The sequence below is a fragment of the Lissotriton vulgaris genome, unplaced genomic scaffold, assembly GCF_964263255.1.
Source record: "Lissotriton vulgaris unplaced genomic scaffold, aLisVul1.2 SCAFFOLD_1525, whole genome shotgun sequence".
NCBI lineage: Eukaryota > Metazoa > Chordata > Amphibia > Caudata > Salamandridae > Lissotriton > Lissotriton vulgaris.
Genome location: NW_028255009.1, coordinates 371,300 through 393,942, shown reverse-complemented (window position 1 = coordinate 393,942; position 22,643 = coordinate 371,300). Strand labels below are relative to the sequence as shown.

General features: G+C 48.5%; 1 protein-coding gene across 1 annotated transcript in view; it reads left to right on the top strand.

The window, feature by feature from the left end:
- LOC147659350 (serine/threonine-protein kinase Nek5-like) overlaps nucleotides 1–22,643 on the top strand; it is a 94,729-nt gene that overhangs the window by 44,635 nt on the left and 27,451 nt on the right. The window contains exon 4 of the mRNA XM_086951822.1: nucleotides 12,442–12,561. Within this exon, the coding sequence (XP_086807948.1) occupies nucleotides 12,442–12,561 (120 nt within the window). The remainder of the gene's footprint in view (nucleotides 1–12,441; nucleotides 12,562–22,643) is intronic.

The window sequence follows — 22,643 nt, the reverse complement described above, 5'->3', positions numbered from 1 at the left end:
CGTTGTTCCTGGGTGAGGGTCTCCGAGAGTCGGACCCCATCCACGGAGCCGTCTTGCTCCTGGGTCCGCAAGAGGTCAGGGAGAGGCTCGGAGTCGTCCTCAACCCCGTTGTCTGTGGCCATCAAGAGGCTGAGTTCTGTTCGTGCAAAGTGGGGTTTCAGTCTGTTGGTGTGGAGGACTCGGAGCGGATTCCGGGCGGACTCCATATCGATCAGATAGGTGGCGGGTCCCTTGCGCTCGATTACCTTGAAGGGTCCCGTCCATTTGTCTTGGAGAGCGCACGGTTCTGTGGGGGACATTACCCAGACCTGTTGCCCCGGCTCGAATTCAATAGATGAGGCGTTCTGGTCATACCATCTCTTCATGTCCTCTTGACTGGCCTCTAGGTTGGCTTTCGCTAGGTCTCTGAACCGCTGGGACTGGTTGCGGAGGGTGAGGAGGTACCGGAAGACATCTGGAGGACTCTTGGCCGGAGGCAACTCCCAGCCTTCTTTGATCAGGCTGAGTGGCCCCCGTACTGGGTGCCCATAGAGCAGCTCGAATGGGCTGAAGCCTAGGGACTTCTGTGGGACCTCCCGGTAGGCGAAGAGGAGGCACGGCAGCAGCACGTCCCACTGGCGACGGAGGGGTTCTTCCAATCCCCCGATCATCCCTTTTAGTGTGCGATTGAACCGCTCAACAAGTCCGTTTCCTTGGGGGTGATAGGGGGTCGTGAAGCGGTAGGTGACCCCACACTGTTGCCAGAGGGACTTCATGTATTTGGAAATAAAGTTCGTGCCTCTGTCACTGACGACTTCTCGGGGGAACCCCACACGGGAGAAGATCCCCATCAGGGCCCTGCCGACCACTGGGGCTGTGACGGTCCGGAGAGGAATAGCCTCAGGGTAGCGGGTGGCGTGGTCCACTAGTACTAGGATGAAGCGATGGCCTTGTCTTGTACGTGGGTCTAGGGGTCCCACAATGTCTATTCCGACCCTCTCAAATGGGGTCGTGACTACGGGAAAGGGTTGCAGGGGGGCCTTTAATTTGCGGCCGCTCTTCCCACTGGCTTGGCACGTGGGGCAAGATCGGCAATGCTGGTGCACATCGTTTCTCATTTTTGGCCAGAAGAAGTGGGTCACTAGGCGGCTGTAGGTTTTATCTTGTCCCAGGTGCCCTGCCAGGGGGACATCGTGGGCCAGATTTAACAGGAAGTCTCTAAAGCGGAGTGGCACCACTAGTACTCGGTTGGCCCCCAGCTCGGCGATTCGTTGCTCGCTGTACAGTAGGTCATTGTCCCAGTAGACCCAATGAGTTCCGGAGGTATCCCCTGCGCTTTGGGCGAGCGCTTGTTGTCGGAGTCCCTCAAGGGAGGGACAGGTCTTCTGCTCCTGACGAAATTGTTCTTGTGTGGGCCCCCCTTCTTGAGCCCACTGGTCGAGATTAGCAAGGTCGGAAGGTTGAGCAGGTTCGAGGGGGATGCCCTGGTCGGGGGTCTCGGCGGGGGCGACCGGAGGCGGAGGCGCCGGCCATTCTGGTTCTTCCGGGTGATGGTTGGCACGGGCGGCCATAGACCGGGTGGTGACGCACGCCCAGTCTGGGACGCCCAACATCCCCAAGTGTTCTTTTCGCTCCACGGCTGCCCACGGGGAGCTTTCCAGGTCATTTCCGAGGAGGCAGTCCACGGGGGCGTCGTCTCGGACCGTTACTTTCAACATGCCGGAGACCCCTCCCCACTCAAAGGGGACGCAGGCCATCCGACACAGACTCTCCGAGTTGTCGGCTGATCGTACAGGGCAGAGAATGTTCGGTAGATATTGCTCTGGGGTCACCAGATGACAGCGGACGGCTGTCACACTGGCCCCGGTGTCTCGAAGGGCTTCGGCCCGTTGTCCATTGATGCTCACCCATTGGCCGTACTTTCGGGTGTTAGCGGGTAGGGGGACCCGCGGGACCATGTCTCTTCCCCCTAAGCACGCGAGAGTCATGGCGGCTGGCTCCCACCCTTGATACTCTTGCTCGTCTGTTTCTTGTTCCTCGGAGATCTGTTCTTCCCCTAGTGCCGCGGCGGCCACCTGGCGGGGTCTTGGGCTCTGATACTGCGGGCAGCTTGGGTCATTTGCATAGTGGCCGACTCGTTGGCATCGGTGACATGTAACATTGGTCCTGTATCCCGGTCGCGCCGGGGTGCTGCCCCGGTTGGCCGGGGGGGTGGTGCTGGTAGTGGGGGCGGCCGGAGTGTTGTCTCTTCCTCGTCCTTGGCCCCCTCCTCCTCCTCTGGATCGGTGGTGACCATTGTTGTTCCTGTTCTGCTCGTAGGACCCATTCCGGCCCACTCGGGTGATCTCCCACCGGTCAGCTTCGGCTGCGAGCTGCCGGGGATCGGTTAACTTGCTGTCGAGGAGGTGTTGGCGTAGTTCAATGAAGCAGTTGTTGGACAGATGCTCCCATACCATCAGATTGAACAACTGCTCGTAGGTCGTGACGTTGTTCCCTCTGATCCAGCCTTCGAAGGCTCGGCTAAAGTACGTTACATAGTCCACCCAAGTTGTACCTGGAATGCGTGTGCAGTCTCGGAACCTCTGACGGTACATCTCGGGCGTGAGGCCATAGCGAGTGAGGAGGGCCGCTTTCATATGGTCGTAGGAGGTCATCTGGTGGTCTGGGAGCTGTAACAGAGTATCGCGGCCCTCATTGAGGAATTTGCCCCATAGGCCGGCTCCCCAGTCGGCTCTATCGATCCGGTGCGCAGTCATCGCGATTTCATATGCTTTAAACCATTGCTGGATGTCGTCTTCTCGAAAATATTCTCGGACCACATCCTTGGGGATGTGCACTTTTTTGTCCGTGGTCCCGGGGGTGGACGGTCTGTCGGGCACCCCTAATTCTTTATTCTGTTTGCGCAGGTTGATCTCGGCTAGGTTCCGCTCGTGCTCGTACGTTAGTCTTTTTTCCTCGAGCTCCCTTTGCCTCTGTTTCTCCTCTCTTTCTTCTCGGAGGCGAAGGTGCTCTAAGTTTATTTTTTGCTCGGCCAATTTGAGTTCTATGTCCATCTTGAGTCGGGCCATTTCAAGTTCGTGTAGTCGGGCTTTTTCTCTTTCTTGGATCTCGTCTTGCGAGAGACCCGTTCTTTGCTCTTCAGGGGCCGTGTTGGTCTTTTTCGCGGTGCTTTGCTCCGGGGCTTCGACATCCCCGGTCTCTGCCCAAGATTCTAGGGCATGCTTAAAATCGTCCTTGGTACTTAGTCCGGTGGTAGCGATACCTAGTTCGATGCAGAACTGCTTTAGTTCACGATGGCTGTATTCCTCTAGCTTTTCCATTTGAAACTTCTCAGTTGATCCGCTCTCTTTAGTCGACATTGTTGTTCGTTGTGGGGTGAGCTACTCTCTGTACGTTATGCGGTGATTCGGATCCCGCCGCTGCCACCAATGTTAGACGGACCGGGAGGGTCGGCCGAGATTACGGGGAGAGGTCTCCAGGGAGAGCCGTCTCCAACGACTGTACAGATAAGTAACTTCCCCCCCCACAGACGGACACCACACAAGATTGAAGGTTAACGAGACTTTATATGCACTTCTTAGGTTACGTTGATATAATACAAGGAGGTCTGGACTCAGGGGTCCCCTCGGTTCTGATCTCTGGTTGAGGAAAAGGGTAGCGGGACAGTCTTAGTTACCAAGGAGTTAAATAGCTCTCAATCCTCGAGCTCGGCGTGGTTGCTGATCGGGCCGTGGAGGAGCCAAGCAGGTCCCGAGATGGATGAAGGATGGTCGACGGGCCGTGGAGAAGCCAAGCAGGTCCCGATGAAGATGATGGTTACAACGGTCCGCGGCCTCGCCAGCAGATCCGGACGACGGTGAAGAATGAAGGTTACGACGGCTGTGGCAGCGCCAACAGGCAGGACGATGGTGCACAGGACAGAGCTACGGCAGCGCCAGTAGTCCGTCCAGGATGAGTTCCTCTTACGTCTCTCGACTCCAAGATACAACTGCCTTCCTGTTCTGGAGCTGCCCCAGTTATAGGGCTGGCGTGCTTTGATGTCCGGACCCTCGCACTTGGAGGTCGGGAGGTCCGGGATGAGGGAGTCCAGACACCCAGCAGGGGGGTGGAGCCAGCGCCCGGGGAGGCGATGGGCGAGCGGCACTGGCCGGGGGAGAACCATCGACACCTCTTTCTCCCATTGACTGGCCAAGTAGCTCGCTCACCTCCTGGGTGGAGGGTGGTGCCGGAATGTCTGAGGCCGGGCTAGGCCCAGGGTTGAGGTCGATCGGGGGCCAGGCGGCCTCGTGGCGAAGTGTCCAAGATGGCGGCCCGGGCTGGGCGCGTGGGTCGGTCGTGGATCGGACCCACGAGGTTATCATGCTCGGGGGCAGGTGTCCCTGAGGGGACGTAGGACGTGCAATGGTGGTGTGTGGTGCTTGTATGACTGGCTCGGGCTTGGTCGAGCCGGGGGAGAGCGGCCCGTCACGTGGCCTGTCCAACAAGTGCAAAGTGAAGAGTAGTGAGTAGTGAGTGCAGAGTAGTGAGTGCAAAGTAGTGAGTGCAAAGTGAAGAGTAGTGAGTAGTGAGTGCAGAGTAGTGAGTGCAAAGTAGTGAGTGCAAAGTGAAGAGTAGTGAGTAGTGAGTGCAGAGTAGTGAGTGCAAAGTAGTGAGTGCAGAGTGCAGAGTAGTGAGTGCAGAGTGCAGAGTAGTGAGTGCAGAGTGCAGAGTAGTGAGTGCAGAGTGCAGAGTAGTGAGTGCAGAGTGCAGAGTAGTGAGTGCAGAGTAGTGAGTGCAGAGTAGTGAGTGCAGAGTAGTGAGTGCAGAGTAGTGAGTGCAGAGTAGTGAGTGCAGAGTAGTGAGTGCAAAGTAGTGAGTGCAAAGTAGTGAGTGCAAAGTGAAGAGTAGTGAGTGCAGAGTAGTGAGTGCAGAGTAGTGAGTGCAGAGTAGTGAGTGCAGAGTAGTGAGTGCAGAGTAGTGAGTGCAGAGTAGTGAGTGCAGAGTAGTGAGTGCAAAGTAGTGAGTGCAAAGTAGTGAGTGCAAAGTGAAGAGTAGTGAGTGCAGAGTAGTGAGTGCAAAGTAGTGAGTGCAAAGTAGTGAGTGCAAAGTGAAGAGTAGTGAGTGCAGAGTAGTGAGTGCAAAGTGAAGAGTAGTGAGTAGTGAGTGCAGAGTAGTGAGTGCAAAGTAGTGAGTGCAAAGTGAAGAGTAGTGAGTGAAGAGTAGTGAGTGCAAAGTAGTGAGTGCAGAGTAGTGAGTGCAGAGTAGTGAGTGCAGAGTGCAGAGTAGTGAGTGCAGAATGCAGAGTTGTGAGCGCAGAGTTGTGAGCGCAGAGTTGTGAGCGCAGAGTTGTGAGCGCAGAGTTGTGAGCGCAGAGTTGTGAGCGCAGAGTTGTGAGCGCAGAGTTGTGAGCGCAGAATGCAGAGTTGCGAGCGCAGAGTTGTGAGCGCAGAATGCAGAGTTGCGAGCACAGAGTTGTGAGCTCAGAATGCAGAGTTGCGAGCGCAGAGTTGTGAGCGCAGAATGCAGAGTTGCGAGCGCAGAGTTGTGAGCGCAGAATGCAGAGTTGCGAGCGCAGAGTTGTGAGCTCAGAATGCAGAGTTGCGAGCGCAGAGTTGTGAGCGCAGAATGCAGAGTTGCGAGCGCAGAGTTGTGAGCTCAGAATGCAGAGTTGCGAGCGCAGAGTTGTGAGCTCAGAATGCAGAGTTGCGAGCGCAGAGTTGTGAGCGCAGAATGCAGAGTTGCGAGCGCAGAGTTGTGAGCGCAGAATGCAGAGTTGCGAGCGCAGAGTTGTGAGCGCAGAATGCAGAGTTGCGAGCGCAGAGTTGTGAGCGCAGAATGCAGAGTTGCGAGCGCAGAGTTGTGAGCGCAGAATGCAGAGTTGCGAGCGCAGAGTTGTGAGCGCAGAATGCAGAGTTGCGAGCGCAGAGGAGTGAGCGCAGAATGCAGAGTTGTGAGCGCAGAGGAGTGAGCGCAGAGTTGTGAGCGCAGAGTTGTGAGCGCAGAGTTGTGAGCGCAGAGTTGTGAGCGCAGAGTTGTGAGCGCAGAGTTGTGAGCGCAGAGTTGTGAGCGCAGAGTTGTGAGCGCAGAGTTGTGAGCGCAGAGTTGTGAGCGCAGAGTTGTGAGCGCAGAATGCAGAGTTGCGAGCGCAGAGTTGTGAGCGCAGAATGCAGAGTTGCGAGCGCAGAGGAGTGAGCGCAGAATGCAGAGTTGCGAGCGCAGAGGAGTGAGCGCAGAATGCAGAGTGAGTGTGCAGAGCAGTAAGTGCAGGTGCAGAGCGGTGTGTGCTGTTGAGTGCAGAGCGCTGTGTGCTGTTGAGTGCAGAGCGCTGTGTATTGGCAATGTAAATGACAATGTCATTTGTTTATGATTTAAAGAAAAAAAAAGAAATGTCATGAGCAATGCCAATAGCTCTTCCTTTAATGATGCCGAGACCATTGCATTGTAAATGCTTGTTTTTCCATTGTGGCAAAAAACCTTTTTAATTTCATTTTTGTTGAAAATTTAAACAAATCTATTTCCAAATCTGTATAATTACACACATTTTTTGGGCAAAATGACAATCCTTTTTTCAAAACAAGGAATTCATTGTCTTTCAATACTCTATCCGAAAGATTTATGACCTCCAGAGTCTCAACCCCACCATTGCTCAAATGTATAACACAAATCGGGCTATCTATTTTCTGACCTTGTCCGGACTTCTTTCCCTATTCTGATACTTCCTATGTTTCCGCCCCCTTCTTGTGCTGCAGATCCTTTTTTCCTTCCCCTTTTGAATCTCAAAATTTCCTCGGCAAAAGAAGAGCTTTTGGATGGTATACCTCCTCCTGCTTCCAATGGGGGTGGCTCATCAGTAGATGAGATGCTGGAGCTGCTATAATTAACTGAAATTAGTTCGCCCTGCACCCCAGTTATCACTGTTTTTTTTTGTTTGGCCACCTCATCATATCCTTTGGCAAATGTGAAGACTCTTCTTTGGTTATAATCCCTTTCGTATCGTCTGATTTTACTGAGTTTTTTATCCTTAATCTGTAGTTGATGTCTACTGATAACTTCTTTTAAAATGCCATCATTTTTGTCAGTTAATTCAGTCAAATTAATTTCCTTAATTTCCTTTTCAAATTCCACAATCTGTATTTTAAGTTTCTCGACTTTTCTATCTGCATTTTTAATTAATATATGCATCATAGTGAATGAAGAAGCATATACATTTTCTTCCTGCTCTTTCAGAAGATCCTCATCGAGGTCATCGAAAGTGGAGACAATCAATATCCTGAGTCCTCTTGGTATTCTCTTTAAATCAATGTAATTTTTAAGGGTCACTCCATCCCACCATTTTGATAATTCTAATTTCTTAGGCTTTTTTAATTTAAGAAATGTTTCCTTTAAGCTGCTAGTGGGTGGATCCTTTCTTACACTAGCACTAGTATTTTTACTCTGTTGGAATAGTTCCGCCGCCAATTTCTCCCGGTCATCCTCCATGATTAATCAAAGTATTAAAAACATTCCACTTCTCCCATGCTATACTCTCCTAAAACAATCAATAACTAAACGACGGTGAGGGTAATACTTAGTATGCACTGGTGAGATATTTCTATAATAGTCCAATAAAGTCCTTATTAGTTTGGGCGCTCTACTTCCTATGGCCCACCGTTGAAACATGTACAGAACCCAACACATCTTTCCTTTTATAGTAAACAACAACAAAAAAATTCAAATTGATAAACAAGAAAATTATATTACCATGCCCAATGTGTTGTCGTCTATTAAGTACGCAGAAGAACATATTGCAAAGAAAGCAAAATTACATTCCCATTGAAATGACACATTGCCTCTTAAATTGCCTCAGACACTGACATAATCTTGAAATGAGAAGGTGTCTTCCTCACTCTCACAGACCTTCCTGAGTTTATATTCTAGACCTGTGAGTTTCCAGAGGCACAATTAAACTGTTCATTCCCTTGACTGCATTTTGCTATTTGCTTGGACAATTTTTCCTTATTCTACCTTTTGCCATCACTTAGCTTCACCACATTTTCCTTGACTACCTCAATCTCCAGTGGCTGGGAGAACTTGGAATGACCCTTCGCCACAATACCTGGTAGTTTTACTCTCACCCAATACCCTTTGTTAGAAAGAGATTGACGTCTTCCTTTTGTAGAATCTGCCTTGGCATACTTTCTCTGAGCCTTCTTTCAGTTCTCCTTGACACGCTCAAGTTTAACATGTAACACTTTGAAATCATTCATCCAATGTCTGACCTTTTTGTTAGCAGCTACCCTATATTCAACAGAACAAAAGGTGAAACATTGGTGGTAGCAAATGGAGTAGTGCGCAATGCCCACAACAAATCCATGAGCTCCTTCTCCCATTTCAAACCAATAGCCACTGAAAATTGAAAGTTTTCCTTGATGATCCTGTTGTAGCATTTTACTAAACCATTACTATGGGGATGATAAAGAGAAGTAGTAATATGCTTTATTCCCCAATGATACATAAATCTTTGAAATTCCTTGTATGTAAATTGCACCCTTGCCCGTGACCAATTCAACTGGGGCACCCTCCCTAAAAAACAAGGATTATAAAAAGGCCAGCACCTCCCTCGTGTTAGCTGATTTCATGAACTGGACCTCTGGCCAACTTGTGCCATTATCCACCAGCACCAACCCATATATACTACGTTCATTCAGAACATACATGGGCCCAATGATATCCAACCCTAACTCAAACCATGGTTTATCTGGAACAGGAATTGCTTCAACCGGACTGGAAAAAGTCACTTTAGTCTTGTCACATGCCACACACTCCCTGACAAAATGCTCTACACTCCGATCCATTCCCGGCCACCAGAACAACTCCCAGATCCTCCTCTTCATGTCTAGGACCCTTGGTAGTAAACAGATTCAACAAAGACTTTTGGTCAATGCGAATGATAAACTCCAAACCCCACAAATAGTTCCTGAAATGACCCATTCCCCACCAGGAGGCGAAAGCTTCTCTCTCGATAACTGGGTATGTCGGCTCCACTTCTGTCGATGCCCTAGATGCGAACGATACAACTACCTCCCAGCCTTCCCTTTTCTGCAACAGCACAGCACCCACACCATGCTGACTGGCATCAGTTCCCACAGTTGATGGTTCCTTGGCAACAAAAGGTTGAAGGGCAATGGCATTCCCAAGTTCACATTTGACATCTTGAAATTCCCTTTCATGCTCTATGGACCAAACAAACTGCTGATTCTTTTTCAACAACCCTCTCATGTACTGTGTTTTCCCACTGCAGTTCGGAATGAACCTTGCATAAAACTCCAACATTCTAAAGAAGGAGCGCAACTTGTTCTGTGGGACGGAAACTCCTTGATAGCCCTAACAAGATCCTCCTTTGGTTCCACACCTCGAGCAGACAACTTGTAACCTAAAATAGGCTACAGCGTCCACAGCAAACCTACATTTCTCTATCTTAAGCGTAACCCCCATCTGTCAAAATGGACAAAACTTCTCATCATGGGACTCAATGTTTTTCCCATACACTAAAATATTATCCTGAAAACACCTCACATCCGGAACCCCCACAAACATCACTTCAATGACCCTCTGAAATACTGCAGAAGCTGATGCCAACCCAAAAGGTATTCTCTTAAACTTGTACGCACCAGAAGAAGAAATAAATGACGTCAGATGGCGGCTCTCCTTGTGCAAGGTGACTTGATGATAAGCGGACTACATGTCCAAAGTCGAAACAATTTTGCCACCCTTAAACGATCTTAACATTTCAGTGATATTGGGCAAGTGACATCTTTGCACCGAAATCCTCTCATTCAGGTCCGTTAAGTCAATACCTTCCTGGCCAAAACCACCTGGGCTAACCATTCGGAGCTTTTTATAGGTTCATTTATACCCTGTTGGCATAAGTATTCAACTTCCTGCTCCAACTCCCTCCTCATCGCAAGAGGTATCTGTCTGGGTTTTTGGACTACTGGCTGGTCCCCATCCTTCAAAATTAAGCGGTGACAGAATCCTTTGATCCTCCCCAATTTTTCACTGAATACTTCAGGAAAAGCTGTTTCCAACTTCCACCCTGAACTGCCCACACAGATTTATATTCTTCCTTAAGCAATATTTGCTCAGGATTTTTTGACCGAGATACATCAATGCGACCGGCAGAGATCAACAACCCAGCAACTGCCAGGTACACCCCCAACATTCTCATTCCACCTGAGCAATGGTTGCCAGGGTGGCTCACGCACCCACATTCTAATTACAAAATCCAACAGTCAGCCCTCTTCAGCCATTGCTCGTATAACGGTATTGCACATTTTGTATCAGCTCAAAGGAGTACTGTGCAGCTATACACATTGAAATAGTGCTTATACATTGTTGAAAAAAGAAGCTTGTCTATCACCTGTCATATTGAGAGGCTCCTTGCTTCAGCAGCCGAAGGACCTTCTGCAAGAGATGCTGCAGAATGGAGTGAGTGGCCTTCTGTTCACACTCCAACTATTGCATGGTTCTGAGTTTGCCAGGCATCTGGTAGCCAACTATCCCACCTGCTGACTTTAGAGACATTTGTATCATTGACAGCAAGTATTGCTTACTTTCTGCTGCTTATCCTTGTCGCTAAAAGTTGTGTTGGAGTTGGAGGGTAGGGGTTTCACATAGTGTGAAGCCCCCTGGTAGGAAGTGAGTTATTTTGTCATGTTAGGCCCACAGGTTACCATCACATCCTATTTGGGATCCATTCTCAACATCCTGTAATTCTGAGCAAATCACTTAATCTCCCTGTGCCTAACAAAAAGGAATGTGTCTTTCTATAACGAAACTGGTGCTCATGTAAAGCGCTCTTATACTTGATGTCTCGGGTCTAGTTCGCGCTATATAAAACTCTAGCTGTAATCAAGCCACAAGCTACATCACACAGAGATACCAGCTTTCCATTCATCATCACATTATCACAACATCCACTCTCCACATTTTACAGCATGCTCCTTTCCAGCAATGCATACACAGACACTTCATGTCAGTACACCATACACTTACCTTACATACAGAACAAACCAAACATGCCATGGGATTACAGACATCTAATAATGATCTGAGGTCCTGCACTCTTTCTGATGACTTCAGAATAACATGAAGTAACAACCTGTGGCACTGTCTCTGTGTGCAACTGGCAGCAATATGGAGAAAAGAGCAGATAAAAAATCATTATTTAAGGAAAATTGGGCAGTGGTGTCTTTCTTGAGTATGTGACATATAGGTATAAAATGGATTTTGTTGCATTAGCAAATGTGTCATTTTTGTTGGTGTGTTCAAATTGAATGTTGCAGTATAACTGAGTGATGGTGCGAATATGGCTATTTACTGGTGATTAGTGAATGATGGTAGAAATCTCAATGTTCTCTAATGAATACTGAGATATGGTGCAAATCTGAACAATTGTTTGGCTTAATGAGTGATGGTGAAAACCTGACCCGCTACTCCATATCTCTGAATGTAAGCCTGAAAAGAGGTCAACATCAATGATTCATGGTCAAAATCTGAACATGCACCCATAACTACTAAGTGATTGGGCAAAGGAACACATCTAAACATGCAAAGAGAATGTTAGTAATGGTACAAATATGAGTATGTATTAAAGATTATTGAGTGATGGGAAAAATCTAAACAACAATATTAGTCACAGTTCCTTGACATATGGTGGGCATACTTGGCACATTGATACCCACTGCACTGTACTGCTTGCATTAAAGCAACAGGCATAATTCTTAACATATTATAGGCACTCTTGGGACAGCATCATTTTCATAATTCTTTACATATATATATTGTGGATTTTTTTTGCATGACTGTACACAGCCCCTGTGTAAAATTTGCACTGCAATGATATTGATAATTTTCTGTATTTTTATAACACTATAGCTGCTGCTCTTAAAAGCCTCAAACGGTAAGAATGGTTTAATGTGCCTTTTCTCACTCACTAATCCATTCAAGCACTCACAAATTCATCAAGCCAAAATTTAAGTGCATTTACATATTCCACCATCAATGAATTCACTCACCTTATACAGAATGATGCATTCATTCTCTTATTTATCCTTCAATGCATTTCCATATTCATGCAAACGCTGGCTCATTATCAAATTCTCCCACTCACCCACACAATCACATTTGAAATATCCAGGCCTTTTGGCTTCATAGTGGTTATTTACTTTTTCAGTACATTATTACCATGAAATTGCACTCTGGTCATGATAGGTATTAGTGCAAAAATGGGCACAAAACCATGTTGCTGTAACGCTTGCAGTGCAGCTTAGGTCTAAATGATCCCAGTAGTGCCACTGTGTTTCTTCATGGTTTATTTTTTGGGTGATATAGGGAAAGATGACTGAAGAGATAAATGAGCAAGGAAGATAGATGCATCTAAAAATATAAATGTTCTCCTTGCAAATACCATTTCTTACAAACAAATTTCTTTCACATGTACAGGGACTTCGTCCATCCACTGCTGATCATCACAATAACCACTTCCCCCAGCAAGAAATGAAGCAAGAGCAGCCAATGGATCAACAACAGCAACCAATCATGAAGAATGGAGATAAGGAACAGGTGAAATAAACACAAACAGAATTCTGCCTTCATTAATAATACTTCTCGAAATTGTTGTGAAATTCTTGTTATTTTTAAATGTGGGAGAGGACCTCCGTTTCTTTCATGGTCTTATGTTTCTTATAGAAGACCACCAAATAACAATATATCTGTGTGACCGTTTCAAAGTAAAGGTTGTAAATGAAAGTTTCTGAGAGCTTGATCGTAATACCATGAAAAATTGTGATTTGAGGAATTGAATGTCGGTATATCTTTGTCTTCAAGGAACTTTCTCAGCGTATCTGGCAGTCATTCGGTATTTTGTGGTGTAGAAAAGTGTTTTAATGATAAAAAAAGGATAGCATGTAGATCTTCATATCATTCTCCAGATCACTTTTCCAGATAACTCCATTTGCATTACCTTTCAAACTGTGTAAATTGATATATATATATATATATATATATATATATATATGTAAGCTCCAGGATGTGTCCATCAGTTTGGTTAGCACTCGACCAACAGCAGCAGAGAGTCGGACTCTCTTTAAGGTACAGGCGGTTGCCGCTTGAATCACTCCGTGCAGGTGTGCCTGACGCGTTTCGAAAGCTCCTCAGCTTTCTCTTCAGAGGCTTTCACGGAGATTCGCGCTCCCAATTTCAACAATGCACGCCCTCCAATGGGAAGATGATGTTGGCTGAGCATTGTGGGAGCGGTAGTTCTTAAAGATGCAGATATGGACTCAGGCAGGGGGGTCCGTCTTGAATCCCTGCTGTTACCCCACATATTCGAAGAGGTGTCTTCTCCTCGTGTGGTCCCCTTTCTTTCGGGGAGGTGCACAACCCCGCGGCAGGACGGCCGCGTAAATATGTAAGCTCCAGGATGTGTCCATCAGTTTGGTTAGCACTCGACCAACAGCAGCAGAGAGTCGGACTCTCTTTAAGGTACAGGCGGTTGCCGCTTGAATCACTCCGTGCAGGTGTGCCTGACGCGTTTCGAAAGCTCCTCAGCTTTCTCTTCAGAGGCTTTCACGGAGATTCGCGCTCCCAATTTCAACAATGCACGCCCTCCAGTGGGAAGATGATGTTGGCTGAGCATTGTGGGAGCGGTAGTTCTTAAAGATGCAGATATGGACTCAGGCAGGGGGGTCCGTCTTGAATCCCTGCTGTTACCCCACATATTCGAAGAGGTGTCTTCTCCTCGTGTGGTCCCCTTTCTTTCGGGGAGGTGCACAACCCCGCGGCAGGACGGCCGCGTAAATATGTAAGCTCCAGGATGTGTCCATCAGTTTGGTTAGCACTCGACCAACAGCAGCAGAGAGTCGGACTCTCTTTAAGGTACAGGCGGTTGCCGCTTGAATCACTCCGTGCAGGTGTGCCTGACGCGTTTCGAAAGCTCCTCAGCTTTCTCTTCAGAGGCTTTCACGGAGATTCGCGCTCCCAATTTCAACAATGCACGCCCTCCAATGGGAAGATGATGTTGGCTGAGCATTGTGGGAGCGGTAGTTCTTAAAGATGCAGATATGGACTCAGGCAGGGGGGTCCGTCTTGAATCCCTGCTGTTACCCCACATATTCGAAGAGGTGTCTTCTCCTCGTGTGGTCCCCTTTCTTTCGGGGAGGTGCACAACCCCGCGGCAGGACGGCCGCGTAAATATGTAAGCTCCAGGATGTGTCCATCAGTTTGGTTAGCACTCGACCAACAGCAGCAGAGAGTCGGACTCTCTTTAAGGTACAGGCGGTTGCCGCTTGAATCACTCCGTGCAGGTGTGCCTGACGCGTTTCGAAAGCTCCTCAGCTTTCTCTTCAGAGGCTTTCACGGAGATTCGCGCTCCCAATTTCAACAATGCACGCCCTCCAATGGGAAGATGATGTTGGCTGAGCATTGTGGGAGCGGTAGTTCTTAAAGATGCAGATATGGACTCAGGCAGGGGGGTCCGTCTTGAATCCCTGCTGTTACCCCACATATTCGAAGAGGTGTCTTCTCCTCGTGTGGTCCCCTTTCTTTCGGGGAGGTGCACAACCCCGCGGCAGGACGGCCGCGTAAATATGTAAGCTCCAGGATGTGTCCATCAGTTTGGTTAGCACTCGACCAACAGCAGCAGAGAGTCGGACTCTCTTTAAGGTACAGGCGGTTGCCGCTTGAATCACTCCGTGCAGGTGTGCCTGACGCGTTTCGAAAGCTCCTCAGCTTTCTCTTCAGAGGCTTTCACGGAGATTCGCGCTCCCAATTTCAACAATGCACGCCCTCCAATGGGAAGATGATGTTGGCTGAGCATTGTGGGAGCGGTAGTTCTTAAAGATGCAGATATGGACTCAGGCAGGGGGGTCCGTCTTGAATCCCTGCTGTTACCCCACATATTCGAAGAGGTGTCTTCTCCTCGTGTGATCCCCTTTCTTTCGGGGAGGTGCACAACCCCGCGGCAGGACGGCCGCGTAAATATGTAAGCTCCAGGATGTGTCCATCAGTTTGGTTAGCACTCGACCAACAGCAGCAGAGAGTCGGACTCTCTTTAAGGTACAGGCGGTTGCCGCTTGAATCACTCCGTGCAGGTGTGCCTGACGCGTTTCGAAAGCTCCTCAGCTTTCTCTTCAGAGGCTTTCACGGAGATTCGCGCTCCCAATTTCAACAATGCACGCCCTCCAATGGGAAGATGATGTTGGCTGAGCATTGTGGGAGCGGTAGTTCTTAAAGATGCAGATATGGACTCAGGCAGGGGGGTCCGTCTTGAATCCCTGCTGTTACCCCACATATTCGAAGAGGTGTCTTCTCCTCGTGTGGTCCCCTTTCTTTCGGGGAGGTGCACAACCCCGCGGCAGGACGGCCGCGTAAATATGTAAGCTCCAGGATGTGTCCATCAGTTTGGTTAGCACTCGACCAACAGCAGCAGAGAGTCGGACTCTCTTTAAGGTACAGGCGGTTGCCGCTTGAATCACTCCGTGCAGGTGTGCCTGACGCGTTTCGAAAGCTCCTCAGCTTTCTCTTCAGAGGCTTTCACGGAGATTCGCGCTCCCAATTTCAACAATGCACGCCCTCCAATGGGAAGATGATGTTGGCTGAGCATTGTGGGAGCGGTAGTTCTTAAAGATGCAGATATGGACTCAGGCAGGGGGGTCCGTCTTGAATCCCTGCTGTTACCCCACATATTCGAAGAGGTGTCTTCTCCTCGTGTGGTCCCCTTTCTTTCGGGGAGGTGCACAACCCCGCGGCAGGACGGCCGCGTAAATATGTAAGCTCCAGGATGTGTCCATCAGTTTGGTTAGCACTCGACCAACAGCAGCAGAGAGTCGGACTCTCTTTAAGGTACAGGCGGTTGCCGCTTGAATCACTCCGTGCAGGTGTGCCTGACGCGTTTCGAAAGCTCCTCAGCTTTCTCTTCAGAGGCTTTCACGGAGATTCGCGCTCCCAATTTCAACAATGCACGCCCTCCAATGGGAAGATGATGTTGGCTGAGCATTGTGGGAGCGGTGCTGTGCACCTCCCCGAAAGAAAGGGGACCACACGAGGAGAAGACACCTCTTCGAATATGTGGGGTAACAGCAGGGATTCAAGGCGGACCCCCCTGCCTGAGTCCATATCTGCATCTTTAAGAACTACCGCTCCCACAATGCTCAGCCAACATCATCTTCCCATTGGAGGGCGTGCATTGTTGAAATTGGGAGCGCGAATCTCCGTGAAAGCCTCTGAAGAGAAAGCTGAGGAGCTTTCGAAACGCGTCAGGCACACCTGCACGGAGTGATTCAAGCGGCAACCGCCTGTACCTTAAAGAGAGTCCGACTCTCTGCTGCTGTTGGTCGAGTGCTAACCAAACTGATGGACACATCCTGGAGCTTACATATTTACGCGGCCGTCCTGCCGCGGGGTTGTGCACCTCCCCGAAAGAAAGGGGACCACACGAGGAGAAGACACCTCTTCGAATATGTGGGGTAACAGCAGGGATTCAAGACGGACCCCCCTGCCTGAGTCCATATCTGCATCTTTAAGAACTACCGCTCCCACAATGCTCAGCCAACATCATCTTCCCATTGGAGGGCGTGCATTGTTGAAATTGGGAGCGCGAATCTCCGTGAAAGCCTCTGAAGAGAAAGCTGAGGAGCTTTCGAAACGCGTCAGGCACACCTGCACGGAGTGATTCAAGCGGCAACCGCCTGTACCTTAAAGAGAGTCCGACTCTCTGCTGCTGTTGGTCGAGTGCTAACCAAACTGATGGACACATCCTGGAGCTTACATATTTACGCGGCCGTCCTGCCGCGGGGTTGTGCACCTCCCCGAAAGAAAGGGGACCACACAAGGAGAAGACACCTCTTCGAATATGTGGGGTAACAGCAGGGATTCAAGACGGACCCCCCTGCCTGAGTCCATATCTGCATCTTTAAGAACTACCGCTCCCACAATGCTCAGCCAACATCATCTTCCCATTGGAGGGCGTGCATTGTTGAAATTGGGAGCGCGAATCTCCGTGAAAGCCTCTGAAGAGAAAGCTGAGGAGCTTTCAAAACGCGTCAGGCACACCTGCACGGAGTGATTCAAGCGGCAACCGCCTGTACCTTAAAGAGAGTCCGACTCTCTGCTGCTGTTGGTCGAGTGCTAACCAAACTGATGGACACATCCTGGAGCTTACATATTTACGCGGCCGTCCTGCCGCGGGGTTGTGCACCTCCCCGAAAGAAAGGGGACCACACGAGGAGAAGACACCTCTTCGAATATGTGGGGTAACAGCAGGGATTCAAGACGGACCCCCCTGCCTGAGTCCATATCTGCATCTTTAAGAACTACCGCTCCCACAATGCTCAGCCAACATCATCTTCCCATTGGAGGGCGTGCATTGTTGAAATTGGGAGCGCGAATCTCCGTGAAAGCCTCTGAAGAGAAAGCTGAGGAGCTTTCGAAACGCGTCAGGCACACCTGCACGGAGTGATTCAAGCGGCAACCGCCTGTACCTTAAAGAGAGTCCGACTCTCTGCTGCTGTTGGTCGAGTGCTAACCAAACTGATGGACACATCCTGGAGCTTACATATTTACGCGGCCGTCCTGCCGCGGGGTTGTGCACCTCCCCGAAAGAAAGGGGACCACACGAGGAGAAGACACCTCTTCGAATATGTGGGGTAACAGCAGGGATTCAAGACGGACCCCCCTGCCTGAGTCCATATCTGCATCTTTAAGAACTACCGCTCCCACAATGCTCAGCCAACATCATCTTCCCATTGGAGGGCGTGCATTGTTGAAATTGGGAGCGCGAATCTCCGTGAAAGCCTCTGAAGAGAAAGCTGAGGAGCTTTCGAAACGCGTCAGGCACACCTGCACGGAGTGATTCAAGCGGCAACCGCCTGTACCTTAAAGAGAGTCCGACTCTCTGCTGCTGTTGGTCGAGTGCTAACCAAACTGATGGACACATCCTGGAGCTTACATATTTACGCGGCCGTCCTGCCGCGGGGTTGTGCACCTCCCCGAAAGAAAGGGGACCACACGAGGAGAAGACACCTCTTCGAATATGTGGGGTAACAGCAGGGATTCAAGACGGACCCCCCTGCCTGAGTCCATATCTGCATCTTTAAGAACTACCGCTCCCACAATGCTCAGCCAACATCATCTTCCCATTGGAGGGCGTGCATTGTTGAAATTGGGAGCGCGAATCTCCGTGAAAGCCTCTGAAGAGAAAGCTGAGGAGCTTTCGAAACGCGTCAGGCACACCTGCACGGAGTGATTCAAGCGGCAACCGCCTGTACCTTAAAGAGAGTCCGACTCTCTGCTGCTGTTGGTCGAGTGCTAACCAAACTGATGGACACATCCTGGAGCTTACATATTTACGCGGCCGTCCTGCCGCGGGGTTGTGCACCTCCCCGAAAGAAAGGGGACCACACGAGGAGAAGACACCTCTTCGAATATGTGGGGTAACAGCAGGGATTCAAGACGGACCCCCCTGCCTGAGTCCATATCTGCATCTTTAAGAACTACCGCTCCCACAATGCTCAGCCAACATCATCTTCCCATTGGAGGGCGTGCATTGTTGAAATTGGGAGCACGAATCTCCGTGAAAGCCTCTGAAGAGAAAGCTGAGGAGCTTTCGAAACGCGTCAGGCACACCTGCACGGAGTGATTCAAGCGGCAACCGCCTGTACCTTAAAGAGAGTCCGACTCTCTGCTGCTGTTGGTCGAGTGCTAACCAAACTGATGGACACATCCTGGAGCTTACATATTTACGCGGCCGTCCTGCCGCGGGGTTGTGCACCTCCCCGAAAGAAAGGGGACCACACGAGGAGAAGACACCTCTTCGAATATGTGGGGTAACAGCAGGGATTCAAGACGGACCCCCCTGCCTGAGTCCATATCTGCATCTTTAAGAACTACCGCTCCCACAATGCTCAGCCAACATCATCTTCCCATTGGAGGGCGTGCATTGTTGAAATTGGGAGCGTGAATCTCCGTGAAAGCCTCTGAAGAGAAAGCTGAGGAGCTTTTGAAACGCGTCAGGCACACCTGCACGGAGTGATTCAAGCGGCAACCGCCTGTACCTTAAAGAGAGTCCGACTCTCTGCTGCTGTTGGTCGAGTGCTAACCAAACTGATGGACACATCCTGGAGCTTACATATTTACGCGGCCGTCCTGCCGCGGGGTTGTGCACCTCCCCGAAAGAAAGGGGACCACACGAGGAGAAGACACCTCTTCGAATATGTGGGGTAACAGCAGGGATTCAAGACGGACCCCCCTGCCTGAGTCCATATCTGCATCTTTAAGAACTACCGCTCCCACAATGCTCAGCCAACATCATCTTCCCATTGGAGGGCGTGCATTGTTGAAATTGGGAGCGCGAATCTCCGTGAAAGCCTCTGAAGAGAAAGCTGAGGAGCTTTCGAAACGCGTCAGGCACACCTGCACGGAGTGATTCAAGCGGCAACCGCCTGTACCTTAAAGAGAGTCCGACTCTCTGCTGCTGTTGGTCGAGTGCTAACCAAACTGATGGACACATCCTGGAGCTTACATATTTACGCGGCCGTCCTGCCGCGGGGTTGTGCACCTCCCCGAAAGAAAGGGGACCACACGAGGAGAAGACACCTCTTCGAATATGTGGGGTAACAGCAGGGATTCAAGACGGACCCCCCTGCCTGAGTCCATATCTGCATCTTTAAGAACTACCGCTCCCACAATGCTCAGCCAACATCATCTTCCCATTGGAGGGCGTGCATTGTTGAAATTGGGAGCGCGAATCTCCGTGAAAGCCTCTGAAGAGAAAGCTGAGGAGCTTTTGAAACGCGTCAGGCACACCTGCACGGAGTGATTCAAGCGGCAACCGCCTGTACCTTAAAGAGAGTCCGACTCTCTGCTGCTGTTGGTCGAGTGCTAACCAAACTGATGGACACATCCTGGAGCTTACATATTTACGCGGCCGTCCTGCCGCGGGGTTGTGCACCTCCCCGAAAGAAAGGGGACCACACGAGGAGAAGACACCTCTTCGAATATGTGGGGTAACAGCAGGGATTCAAGACGGACCCCCCTGCCTGAGTCCATATCTGCATCTTTAAGAACTACCGCTCCCACAATGCTCAGCCAACATCATCTTCCCATTGGAGGGCGTGCATTGTTGAAATTGGGAGCGCGAATCTCCGTGAAAGCCTCTGAAGAGAAAGCTGAGGAGCTTTCGAAACGCGTCAGGCACACCTGCACGGAGTGATTCAAGCGGCAACCGCCTGTACCTTAAAGAGAGTCCGACTCTCTGCTGCTGTTGGTCGAGTGCTAACCAAACTGATGGACACATCCTGGAGCTTACATATTTACGCGGCCGTCCTGCCGCGGGGTTGTGCACCTCCCCGAAAGAAAGGGGACCACACGAGGAGAAGACACCTCTTCGAATATGTGGGGTAACAGCAGGGATTCAAGACGGACCCCCCGCCTGAGTCCATATCTGCATCTTTAAGAACTACTGCTCCCACAATGCTCAGCCAACATCATCTTCCCATTGGAGGGCGTGCATTGTTGAAATTGGGAGCGCGAATCTCCGTGAAAGCCTCTGAAGAGAAAGCTGAGGAGCTTTCGAAACGCGTCAGGCACACCTGCACGGAGTGATTCAAGCGGCAACCGCCTGTACCAAACTGATGGACACATCCTGGAGCTTACATATATATATATATATATATATATATATATATATATATATATATATATATATATATATATATATATATATATATATATATATATATATATATATATATATATATATATATATATATATATATATATATGTCTCCTAAGAGGTTAATTAGGGATTGATGTAATATTCCTTCCGGGTATGGGTATTCTCCCAATTGCTACTATCAGTCATTATCCAGCATCATTCTGCCATTACTTAGGAAGTTGACTACGGTAGCAGGGAAATGTTCAGAATCGTATTATGCAAAAAAGAGCTTGGGGCCGATATACAAAGCCATTTTGTGGTTGCAAAGTCTCAGATTTCCAAAAATCATAGGGTTTGAGACAGCAAAATAAAAAAGTCTAATTATTATCCACTAAACCTATTTTGCGATTCGGTAATAGGTTCCTGAATCACAAAATGGATTTAGAAACTCATAACGAATGTGACCAATCTTTATGTAATCTGAAACTTATTTTGTGAACTGACATATGTACTAGTAGGTTCGTATACGAAATAAGGATTTTGATATAGTCACAATCTGACTTACCTAATTAATATTTATTAGGTAGGTCGCAAATTCCAATTGTAACATTCACAAAACTTGGATGTCTGTGACTTTTAATGGTATTCTGATGGCAAACCATTTATACATATGACACTGATTCCCAGTTAGGAAGAAAGGTACTCTCACACCATGCAAATTCAAAACTGCAAATCAGTAATCATCAGCAAACCTGTTTTGGGGATCGGTAAAAGTTTACCTACTCCTGCAACGGGTTTACTACATAAGAAGTACCTCTTTTGCAGATGCAAACACTCCTATTTTGCAAAAATGGTTAGCACACCTGTCACAAAGTCACTGTTTGTGAAAGAAAACATTATAACTTGTGAGAGAGTCCTGTTTGAGTATTGTGATTGGTTGCCAATTTTAATGGGAAGAGCATGATAGAAAAATATGGTGCAGTATAATTACAAGATGGTTGCAAAATACAAATTCAAGGTGTTCCAAATGAGCTTTCAGAACCCTAAAAAATGTTTAGTACTCTTCAGACGGCATAGGACTTAGATTGCACAGGGTGGCTGTAGAGGATAAAGTGCTAACTGGATTGAATTGTAAACCCAATTAATAACTTGGAAGCCTTTCTCAATAGTAGTGCAGGCCAATCAGTGACAAAGAAGCTTATGCCTATTAGGCTTATGCATATTCCCCTGCAAGAGTACAGTCTGAGTTCAGTACCCGAGACCTCAGCCTGCTATTTTTTATTGTGAATATGTCGTTACCATGCTTGCCTTTCCAATGAAAATGTAAATAATTCCTAGGTAAGTGTATAAATATATATGCAACATTAATTGTGGGTAAAGGTTACAGTGCCCGGTGCTTAACTCTCAGGACACTAGTACCTACCAGTGTGCTAAGTATAATACATAAAAAACACAATACTGAGATAAGTAACAGTTTCAGACTAAAGAATTTCTTGTGATGAATTCTTTATTCATTCACATCATTAATTTCTTATGGAGCCAACACATGTTTTGCGCACACTGTGCTTCTTCAGGGTTTATGCGAACACCTTATTCTCTTTGTGTGATTTCCCTATGTGTAGTTTGTTCCCCAAGTTGCTTAATATAAGGTCTTCAATCTCTATATTGTTACTTGTTTTACATGTGCATAGATTAATAATGTATCTTCCTGTGCGTACCCCCAATTCTGTAATTTTATGATTATCTCGACAATGTATGGCGGTAGGGTACATAGCATCACAATTCTTAATTGCCCGTTAATGTTCCATTCATCTGACTTTCAATTTCCCCACTGTAGAGCCTATATACATCCTACCACATATACATGTAATTGCATATTTGCAAACTACAGGTGTTGTAATTTATAAAGGAAGCAATATAATACTGTACTCGCTCATTACTGTCTGTAAATGTTCTTGTTTAGTCTGTTACATACTCACAACAGACGCATCTA